This window comes from Ranitomeya variabilis, chromosome 6 (genome assembly GCF_051348905.1).
Source record: "Ranitomeya variabilis isolate aRanVar5 chromosome 6, aRanVar5.hap1, whole genome shotgun sequence".
Classification (NCBI taxonomy): Eukaryota; Metazoa; Chordata; class Amphibia; order Anura; family Dendrobatidae; genus Ranitomeya; species Ranitomeya variabilis.
The window spans coordinates 383,203,056-383,215,083 of NC_135237.1; the positions used below are offsets into that span (position 1 = coordinate 383,203,056).

At 42.7% G+C, this 12,028-nt stretch overlaps 1 protein-coding gene across 2 annotated transcripts in view; it reads right to left on the minus strand.

Moving 5' to 3' along the window:
* Positions 1-12,028, minus strand: part of LOC143782549 (beta-Ala-His dipeptidase-like) — a 139,020-nt gene that overhangs the window by 8,427 nt on the left and 118,565 nt on the right. For both annotated transcript variants that reach the window (XM_077270088.1, XM_077270087.1), the window contains 2 exons: positions 7,445-7,605; positions 5,647-5,811 (listed from right to left, as the gene is read on the minus strand). In XM_077270088.1, the coding sequence (XP_077126203.1) occupies positions 5,647-5,811; positions 7,445-7,605 (326 nt within the window). The remainder of the gene's footprint in view (positions 1-5,646; positions 5,812-7,444; positions 7,606-12,028) is intronic.

The window sequence follows — 12,028 nt, forward strand, 5'->3', positions numbered from 1 at the left end:
GTGGCCAGAGGAACAGGTTGCTGGGATGTGTGAGCTGGTGTAAGACGACGGTTGTTTCGCGCCACTGAGCGCTTCAACGGGTCTATACATCAGATGATATGACGGTGAGTGATATACCTTAGTCCAGGACAAGCTCCTCCCATCATATCAACCACATGACAAAGTGTAAAAGACATACAACTGTTAAAAACGTTGCCACATTATTTGTATCAAAATGTCTGTATAGCAAAGAGAAAAGAATGACAACACTTGTGTCACATTACCGGAGAAACAATTTCTTAGTATAAACTTGTCGGGGAGTTATTATTATGCCTGACTTGGCCTATAGCAGGGAGAAGAAAAAAACAAAACAAAAAAAAACAGATCTATGCGCCCTTAGGGATCAATCTTACCTAGTTGCTTCACAGGAATATGGACATGTCCATTCTATCATTTAACTCCATATGTCCCATTGTGCCTGTGCGCATGATCCATTTTGCTTCTCGCTGCAACAACAATCTATGCAAATTTCCACCTCTAGGTGGCAGCACTACTCTCTCCAAACCTGCGAACGTCAAGACATTAGGATCCCCCATGTGCTTTTCTTTAACGTGATTGATCAATCGTGGGACGCCTTTACCTGTCATTACAGATTTATAGTGTTCTCTGAAACGTACGTATAAGGGGCGTATTGATCTGTTTTTTTGTGGTTTTTTTTTGTTTTTTTTCTTCTCCCTGCTATAGGCCAAGTCAGGCATAATAATAACTCCCCGACAAGTTTATACTAAGAAATTGTTTCTCCGGTAATGTGACACAGGTGTTGTCTTTCTTTTCTCTTTGCTATACGGACATTTTGATACAAATAATGTGGCAATGTTTTTAACAGTTGTATGTCTTTTTGCACTTTGTCATGTGGTTGATATGATGGGAGGAGCTTGTCCTTGACTAAGGTATATCACTCACCGTCATATCCTCTGACGTATAGACCCGTTGAAGCGCTCAGTGGCGCGAAACGGCCGTCGTCTTACACCAGCTCGCACATCCCAGCAACCTGTTCCTCTGGCCACGACAGTTTAAAGTTTGAATAAAGGATGAAGTTTTAAGGACCGGTGAGTGCTATCTGCATTTTTCTTCTTTGCTGCATACACCCTGTTTTTGCATGAGCACCCGGAGTCCATAGAGGCGGTCTCTATCCGGAAAGCTCTCCATTCAGCATATGGTTGTCTGGCCCCACAGCAGTGCCGTTATATTTTTCTTTTTTGCACATATATGTGTGTACTCGGTGTATACATGCATGTGTGCTATGTGTGTATATATACAGTCTATGTGTGTACTCGGAGTACACATGCGTGTGTGCTATGTGTGTATACATGTGTGCATACATATGTGTGTGTAACATACTGTGTGTGTCACATATGGTGCATTTATGTAGCATTCACATTTATAAATCCCAGCAGCGCAGATGAGAGTTCCTATCTGTGAACATGTCAGCAACCGCCCAACGAACAAATAAAATGATACTCATTCATCAGATCATTGAATTGGTTATGCCAGAAAAAAAATCATTTTTCTCAGCAGCACATCGCCCAGTGCAAACTGCAGAGGTGCTGCTGATAACATGATATTGTATGGGGACAGACTGGTGATTGTTCTGTGCTCACCATTCTTCCTTAGCCACTGTAAAGAGGCCGGTGAACAAGTGTTGAACGACTGCAATATTTTTGATTATGCTCATTTAACCCCTTAGTGACCGCCGATATGCCTTTTATTGACTGTAGTTAAGGGTACTTAAACCACAGCAACAGCGCTGTGGAGAAAGTGTATTGCGCCCCCCAGAGTCGGAATTTCTCCAGGGTCTCGGCTGCCAAGGGTAGCCGAGACCCCAGAGAACATGATTTGGGTTGGTTTTTACCGACCCCGAGTTTGCGATGGCCGTTATTAAATGTATAACGGCGACCACAAAGAAAAGTGCGATTTGCCATTTAATTTCTCTGTCCTCTGATGTGATTGCACATCAGGGGACAGATAAATAGGGTTCCAATCCCTCCCCGTTACTTAGCAGTGTTTCCCAGTGTCCCTGGGTCCTCCTGCTTCCCCAACTGCCGCTGGCCTCTTCTTCAGGTAAGAAAATGGCAGGCGTATGCGCAGAGCGCTCGCCGAGATCTGCTGGCGGGCACCAGGCAACAATAGGAAGATTTTTCCTATTGGTTCATTTTGGTCACTGTGATAGACCGTATCACAGTGATCAAAATAAAAAATAGTAAATAAACCCCCTCTATATCACCCCCTTAGTTAGGAAAAATAGAAAAATAAAGAAAATGTATTTACTTCCATTTTCCCATTAGGGTAAGAGTTGGGCTAAAGTGAGTTGGGCTAAAGTTAGGGTTGGGGCTAAAGTTAGGGTTAGGGATTAGGGTTAGGGTTGGGATTAGGGTTAGGGTTGGGATTAGGGTCAGGGTTGGGATTAGGGTTATGTTGGTATTAGGGTTGCCAGGGTTAGGTTTAGGTTTGTGGTTATAGTTAGGGTTGGGATTGGGGTTAAGGGTGTGCTGAGATTAGGGTTGTGGTTAGGGCTGGGATTAGTGTTTGGGTTGGGATTAGGGTTAGGGTTGGGATTAGGGGTATGCTGGGGTTAGGATTGTGGTTAGGGTTATGGTTATGGTTGGGATTAGGGTTAGGGGTGTGTTGGTATTAGAGTTGTGATTAGGGTTAGGGATTAGGGTTAGGGTAGGGTTAGGTTTGTGGTTTGGGTTATGGTTAGGGTTGGGATTAGGGTTAGGGGTGTGCTGCGATTAGGGTTGTGGTTAGGGTTATGGTTGGGATTAGTGTTAGGGTTGGGATTAGGGTTAGGGTTGGGTTTAGGGTTAGGGGTATGTTGGGGTTAGGTTTGTGGTTAGGGTTGGGATTAGGGTTATGGTTGGGATTAATGTTAGGGGCGTGTTGGGGTTAGGGTTGGGATTAGGGTTAGGGGTGTGTTGGGATTAAGGTTTTGATTAGGGTTATGGCTAGTGTTGGGATTAGCATTAGGGTTGTGGTTAGGGTTATGGTTAGGGTTGGGATTTGGGTTAGGGGTGTGTTGGGGTTAGGGTTGGAGTTAGAATTCGGGAGTTTCCACTGTTTAGGTACATCAGGAAGTCTCCAAACGCGACATGGCGCCACCATTGATTCCAGCCAATTTTGCGTTCAAAAAGCCAAATGGTGCTCCCTCCCTTCTGAGCTCTGCCGTGCGCCCAAACAGTGGTTTGTTTTCATGTATGGGGCATCAGCGTACTCAGGACAAATTGGACAACAAATTTTGGGGTCCAATTTCTCCTGTTACCCTTAGGAAAATAAAAAATTAGGGGTTATAAAATCATTTTTTGTGGAAAAAAATGATTTTTTATTTTCACAGCTTTACGTTATAAACTTCTGTGAAGCACTTGGGGGTTCAAAGTGCTCATCACACATCTAGATAAGTTCCTTAAGGGGTTTAGTTTCCAAAATGGTGTCACTTGTGCGGGTTTCCACTGTTTAGGCACATCAGGGGCTCTCCAAACGCGACACGGCGTACGATTTCAATTCCAGACAATTCTGCATTGAAAAAGTCAAACGGCGTTGCTTCCATTCTGAGCTCTGTCGTGTGCCCAAACAGTGGTTTACCCCCACATATGAGGTATCAGCGTATTCAGAAGAAATTGTACAACAAATTTTGTGGTTCATTTTCTCTTTTTACACTTGAGAAAATAAAAAAATGGTTTCTGAAAGAAAATGTTTGTAAAAAAAAGTTAAATGTTAATTTTTTCCTTCCACATTGCTTCAGTTCCTGTGAAGCACGTAAAGGGTTAATAAACTTCTTGAATGTGGTTTTGAGCACCTTGAGAGGTGCAGCATGTACACCCCTCAAAGTGATTTTAAATGTGAGATGGTCCCTAAAAAAATGGTTTTGTAAATTTTATTGTAAAAATTAGAATTCACTGGTCAACTTTTAACCCTTATAACTTCCTAACAAAGAAAATGTTGTTTCCAAAATTGTGCTGATGTTAAGTAGACATGTGGGAAATGCTATTTATTAAGTATTTTGTGTGACATATCTCTCTGATTTAAGGGCATAAAAATTCAAAGTTTTAAAATTGCAAAATTTCACAAATGTTCGCCATATTTCCATTTTTTTTCATAAATAAACTCAAGTAGTATCAAAGAAATTGTACCACTAACAAGAAGTACAATATGGTACGAAAAAACAATCTCAGAATCACCAGGATCTGTTGAAGCGTTCCAGAGTTATAACCTCATAAATTGTCAGTGGTCAGAATTGTAAAAATTGGCCCGGTCCATAACGTGCAAATTGGCTCTGTCACTAAGGGGTTAACGGCCTGAACTCAGCGCATGTAAATACAACTGAAATGTTTCTGTGTGATGGAGCAATATGTTAGTATTTGGGGCCCCAGATTAAACTATTGCCCAGGGCCCCATGTTGACCAAGACTGGCCCTGAATATATAGGACTAATTAGGGCTAATAAGGGTACATGAAGGTGTCCTAGTGTTGTGTTTATTACACCTAACATGAATTACTCCAGATAATGAGACAATGTATATTTGAGCTGCGAACAGAGGATTATAAACTAATCCAAAAATCAAGGGTAAAGGTAAAATCTTCCTTTTTATAGCGATTCACTGAGTGGTTAGTTTTATGAATATCTCCAATATTTATTTTACCTACATTCACAGTCTACTCCAATTGGAGTAACTTGTTAAAATATAACTTTTATTGTTTTAGTTAAAAGTCTCCCAATTCCACAGATGGAGTTTAAAACTAGTCTAAAATCTCTCAGCACTAGAGGTTGTTAGTGTGGTTGACATGTAGTTCTTAGGTTTGCCTTACATATGTATTTACTTGGTTTATAGTAAAATAGAAAGTCTCAGTTGTGGGACTATTTCTTCTACAGCCTATAGTGTACATAATAGTACTGATACAGCGTGCACAAGGTATTAATGGGAAAGAAGCAAATTAGTTCTCTGACCCATAAAGCAAATAACTACAGAGCTGAAATGCTGGACATACGGTATGCAGAAAATGCCAGGCGGATATACATACCTTATGTCCAGCATTTCAGGTCTGTGACGCGGTAGTTACTTGTTTTCTAGTATCTAGCACATGTGCAATGAGACAGGACTACACACACAGAGCCTGTCTAACCACCAGCGGCTTCAGCCAGCACCAAGCCTGTGAGCGCCAGTGTGTCTCTTATAATCTTGTTACGTTTTTTATTTTTCTTTTGGCTGGAGCCAAAGGGAAGGGTAAAAAAGTACTAGGAGACGGCTTCTACCTGTCCTCTTATCCTACTGTATTACTTTAATAGGGAGTATGTGCCACAACACTTTTTATAGTAAGGTCTCATGCAGAATATGGCCTCTAATACGCCAACCATATAGGTCTCTGAGGCCATACTTTTCCTATTCCTTTTTGTGAAGGATTCATATGGACACAAAGTGCTTAAAGTTCCCTAGTATGGATCTCTAGGGACTCGATGCGCCACCGTACAAGCTCCAAGCACACAGATTTTTTCCATGTTTGTGAGGCTTAATTTTTTGGCCAACGTTCCTTCTATAACAGCGTGCGAGTTGTGACACTCTGCAATCACACATTTATCTAATATACCATATATAAAAATATATTTCTGCCTCACCAGCTTTTCTACTACAGGAATTTGCATATTTGGAACTTGTCGAATTGAAAACTTTCCAATGACTTTTGAAGGTATGACAGTTTTGGTCCCAGTTCCAGCAAATCCTCCTGCAATTCCATGGATGGAAAGACTGGGATATCTCCACATGTGCTGTAGAATCTCTTCCTGTGTGAGAGGTGAAATGTTATTTTGGTAGAATGCATAGGGTTAATTGTCATATACTGTATATTCCTGGATTACAAAGAAAAAGAGTTACCAGTTATAGCCACATGGTGGCGCTCGGATCTTGCCTTTAAATTTATTATTGTAAAATATCAGACACTTGGGCGTTCTCTTGCATATTTTCGAATAAAGGACTCAAGGGCAAGAAAGCGTCTACATTGTGTAATGTGCCTGAATGTACGGAGCGGAATGTTTTAACATACTGCTGACAACACTGGTTCAAAGGTTCAAATGTCATCTGAGTGCAGTCAGATTTTCATGGACTGACAGAGTGAAGAAGATAGAGAATATTTGTCTCCATTTTCTCCTCATCTGAGAGAATTGGATCACGCTATGTGGATTCTGTGATCAGAGTTTCATCAGAGTGTGATTTGCATCATTCACCCGATTCTCGCAGATGAGAGTATGTACGCTCCTGTGGCCCCGGCCTGTTCCTGACTAATAGCAGAGAGACAAATGTAGACCTATAAAGATGCAATTGCACAATTATTGGGAATGATGTTCCTAGGAACACTCACTTCCCGATAATTGTGTAGTTTGCACAGGCTGCCGATCACCCCACAAACAAGCAAAACACTCATTAGGTGATGGAAATGATCTTTAACCCCTTCACGACCTATGCCCTATAGATACGTCATAGGGTGTGCCCCAGCATCTGATGCGGGCTCTTGCTCATCTTTTCAGGCACATGACAGCTGATTTGACAAAAAAAAACAATTGTGGAATTGCAGTTTTTTTTTTGCAATTTCACAGCATTTGGATTGTTTTTTTCTGTTTTCCAGTACACTTTATGGTAAAATCAATGGTGTCTTTCAAAAGTACAACTCGTCCGACCAAAAAAGAGGCCCTCACATGGCCGTATTGACGGGGAAAAGATGTTATAGCTCTGGGAAGGAGGGGAGCAAAAAACGAAAACGGTAAAATGGAAAATCCCAAGGTCATGAAGGGGTTACGCTTGCTTAAAAACGACTGTTGTCAGCAGCTCATCTTTCTATGTAAACAGGATCTGTGCTGCCGAGAACAATGAAATTTTACACACGCAGAATGATCTAACATGCAGTCGATCGGTGATTTAATGCTGCAGATCATATAGAATAAATGGGGCGTAAAGCTGTAATCACAAATAACTGCATCAGGTCTTCCTTAATACTGTTCCTGTACATCTCCTGTTTGAGCATCAAAAAACGATACTTTTGGGCAGCTAGTAATACTTGTGATTTCTATTCTGCTTGTATTACAGGCACAGAATGCAGATCTCCCACAGGTCTGGAAAACATGAACATGTGCACGTGGCCTTACAAATACTGATGTAAAAACTCACCAAATACTCAACCTGTAGATGTGGCCTTACAAATACTGATGTAAAAACTCACCAAATACTCAACCTGTAGATGTGGCCTTACAAATACTGATGTAAAACACTGAGCCTGGGCACGTGGCCTAGAGCGGTGCTCTGGTGGTGACCCACAAGACACACAGGTGTTACGTCCCATGATGTTTAATTAATCAGCAGTAATAATTGAAAGACAGGATGGGATGAAAGAAAAGTGATACAATGCTAAAAATGTCAGTTTACCTTAGTATTGTATAAAAATATGTTCACTTCTGTGCTATTTTTATGCTCCTCCATATCAAAATCTATATTTTCATATAATTTTTTCTCTTCCTCACTCAAGGGAGCAACGTCATCATAAATTCCCGGGATGAGGATGTGTCCAGATGTATCTACAAGACTTGCTGTGTACAGAAGAGATAAAGGGTTAAATCATGATGCCATTATTTAATGGATATGATTTTATTGTAACAGGAAGTGTGCATTTTAGCCCATAAGCAGCATGCAATATAGAACAATATTGTACCCCATATTTCGGGACACGTTACTATTAGATTCTAAGCGCTTACGTGCAGGGTCGTCATTATTTTGCTTCAATTATTTTATTATCTTTAACTTTGTTACTTATGATTGTTGTGTAAGCGCTGCGGATTATGTTGGCACTATATAAATAAAGATTATTACAATATTATGTTATTAGAGATGAGCGAACGTGTTCGGTGATACTCGATTAGCACTCAAGTATCACGGTTCTCAGATGTGCTCAGCGAGTAATGGGGGTGCTCAGTGTGAAACTCGACTCCCCACACCACGTCTTTGTAGCCTGTTACGCAGCCAATAAGCATGTGGGGATTGCCTGTGAGTCACTGTAATGCCGTAGCCATCTTGGTTGTGGCATTACTGTGATATCATCAGAGGTTATAAAAGGACAGGTGCCGCCTAGCTTGGCACACTGAGTGCTTGTCAATGCCTGTGTGTGCACAGTATAACAAATCAGAGACCTGTAGCGTTGATACTGGTGCTGAAGCTGAGCCATCATACTACCAGCCCTTGTAAGGGCTAATCGTTTGCAGCACTTACAATCTGAATTTATCCGAGGGAGGTATAGAAAGTTGCAGGAACAGGAAGAGTGACAGAATCCAGTCTGTAGACAGGGATTAGGCCTGTGCAGTCCAATGTATTTTTATCCATGAAGCATGTCCTTTGAGGTCTTTTTTGTGTTATGTAACACACCTAAAATCATTCAATTTCCTGGGCTACATTCCTGAGGCATACACTATTCTGTAGTGTGCATTAAATTTCTGTGATCTATAAAAGTGGGCAAAAGCTTTTAAAAATGATGTAGGCCTCTATTTCTCAGACATAGAGTGTTACATGGTCTGTGAACATTTTGTGATCTCTAAAACAGAGAAAAAGCATTGAAACATTTTTCTGGATTGAATTTGTCATTCATATAGTCTTGCATTCTTTCTGCTACATTATGGTGGAGTAAACTCACAAAAACTGCTTTGATTGCTGCAAGTTTCTCATTTCTCCAACCATGATGAGTCCCGGGAGACTAGTGATTCCACACAAGGACACTGAGAGGAGCTGTTTACCACAACATTTCTTGATTGTGGCCTCTCAACCTGCATGCTCCAAGAAGGACAACATGTTGCTTAGTGATGCCCAAAACTTAAAACAGCCACAAGAACATGACAATGGGGAAGGGCAAATTTGGGATAAGGAGGAGGAAGATGATGAGACACCTTTGCCGCTAAGTCTTGTTGTTGTTAGGTCACAAAGTCAGGAAGACCAGGGTGCGGTGGTGGAAGACGAGGTAGTGGATGACAGAGTCACCGAAACAGACAGGCAGAGGCAGTGGGATGACCAGAGGTAGAAGGCGGGCAACTGTTCCAGAGGGCACCGACAGTTCTGAATTTCTATGTCAAAGAGTTAGGTGTTCCCCAGTCTGAGAATTTTTTAAAGAGAGTTCTGAGACAAACATAGCCATCTGCAACATGTGCCATGCGAAGATCAGCAGGGGCCTTACCACTATGAACCTATCACCAGCATGATCAGGCACATGTCACCTAAGCACCTGACTCGGAGGGCAGAATGCCTGGGTACATGATTGGTGCCATCTGATGACACCACTGCCTCTTAACCTGTGCTAGGTGCTTCCCGATCCCCTGTCCAAAACACTGGCGCAGATGCCTCCTGCCATGCACCTATCCTTGCACATTCTGTTTCACCATCATCAGGGACTTCCAAATCCTTGTTTCAGCCCAGCGTTCAGCTGTCCCTACCCCAGGCCTTGGAATGAAAGAGAAAGTACCCAGTCACCCATCCACATGCGCAAATGCTAAACAGTTAGATTTCCAGGCTGCTTGCAGCGGAAATGTTCCCATTTAGGCTAGTAGACACAGAGGATTTCCATTGACTCATGGCGGTAGCCATCCCTTGGTATCACTTTTTCTCCCAATGTATCCTCCCCGCCTTGTACCAGCACTTGTCCAGGAATATCACCTGTGCCCTTACCAAAGCACTTACTGGCATTGTCCACTTAACGACCGACAAGTGGACAAGCGCTTGTGGCCAGGGATGGTACATTTCCATGACAGCACACTGAGTGATACTGGGAGTCAAACCCTGCCACTGTGCATGAGCTCCTGACACCGAGGATTGCTGGCCCTACTTCTATCAGAGTTTCCTCCACTACCTACAGCAGTTTCTGCACCCCCTCCTGCTCCTCCTCATCCTTATCTCTCATGTGGTATCTCAGAACACATCATCCACATCAGCCAGAAGCTAGAATCTGCAGCACTGCCTCAGCAAAGTGACAACAGGCTCTGCTGAACTGCTGAAGCTAACTTGTCTAGGAGACAAACCGCATAATGCGGCAGAGTTACTTAAAGGAATAACAGACCAGACAGATCTGTGGTTTGTGCCACTGAAGCTTGAACCAGGTATGGTCGTGTTGATAATGCGCGTAACCTGGTGGTATTAAAGATTATTAAAATAAAAATTAAGTTTAACCAGAATCCCTCAATGTCTGTCCACTATTTCATCCTTCTTCTCCTCTAGATTTCTGAAACTTAACATGGACAAAACAGAATTCATCATCTTTCCCCATCTCACGTGACCCCCCAACGAACCTAACCATTACAGTAAATGGCTGCCCACTCTCCCCAGTCCCACAAGCTCGCTGCCTCGGGGTGATCCTTGACGCTGATCTCTCCTTCAAACCACATATCCAAGCCCTTTCCACTTCCTGCCGACTTCAACTCAAAAATATTTCACGAATCCGTTCATTCCTCAACCAAGAATCTGCAAAAACCCTAGTCCATGCCCTCATCATCTCTCGCCTTGACTACTGCAACCTCCTGCTCTGTGGCCTCCCCTCGAACACTCTCGCACCCCTCCAATCTATTCTAAACTCTGCTGCCCGACTAATCCACCTGTCCCCCCGCTATTCCCCGGCCTCTCCCCTCTGTCAATCCCTCCACTGGCTCCCCATTGCCCAGAGACTCCAGTACAAAACCCTAACCATGACATACAAAGCCATCCACAACCTGTCTCCTCCATACATCTGTGACCTCGTCTCCCGGTACTTACCTACACGCAACCTCCGATCCTCACAAGATCTCCTTCTCTACTCCCCTCTTATCTCCTCTTCCCACAATCGCATACAAGATTTCTCTCGCATATCACCCCTACTCTGGAACCCTCTACCACAACACATCAGACTCTCGCCTACCATCGAAATCTTCAAAAAGAACCTGAAGACCCACCTCTTCCGACAAGCCTACAACCTGCAGTAACCACCGATCAACCAAAACGCTGCATGACCAGCTCTATTCTCACCTACTGTATTCTCACCCATCCCTTGTAGATTGTGAGCCTTCGCGGGCAGGGTCCTCACTCCTCCTGTACCAGTTATGACTTGTATTGTTTAAGATTATTGTACTTGTTTTTATTATGTATACCCCTCCTCACATGTAAAGCGCCATGGAATAAATGGCGCTATAATAATAAATAATAATAATAATAATTATTGGTGGCTGTGAAGCTTGGCAAGCTCACACATATACCATGATTTGCAAATGTGTTCAACTTGGTAGTTCAGCGGTTTCTGAAAATATACCCAGATTTGTCAGAGCTTCTTGTCAAGGTACGCCACGTCTGCACCTATTTCTGCAAGTTTGCTACAGCTGTTGCTGAACTGGCAGTCCTGCAGCAGCACATACAAGTACCAGCTCACTGACTGGTGTGCGATGTCACCACGTACTGAAACTCCACACTGCTCATGCTGGCAAGGCTTTGTGAGCAGTAGAGTCAATTGGTTGAGTATCAGCTGCAACACGTCCATCGGTATTCTGGTCAGCCTCCACACATACAGTTGTGTGAAAAAGTGTTTCCCCAAATAACTCATCCAAAAGGTCATAAAAGACCCCACAACAACGTCCAAATAACTGCAGGCCTCACTTGCCTCAGTTACGGTCATTGTTCATGACTCCATCATAAGAAAGAGACTGGGCAAAATGGCAGACTTTGAAGACAAAAAAATACTGCTAAACAATAAGAACATAAAGGCTCACTTCAGTTTTGCCAGAAAATTTATAGATCATCCCCAAGACTTTTGGGAGAATACTCTGTGAACTGACAAGAGAAAAGTTTAACTTTTTGTAAGGTGTATCTCCCATTACATCTGGCGATGAAGTAACACAGCAATTCAGAAAAGGAACATCATATCAACAGTAAAATACGGTAATGGTAGTGTGATGGTGTGGGGCTGTTTTGCTGCTTCAGGACCTGGAAGACTCGCTGTGGTAAATGGAACTATGA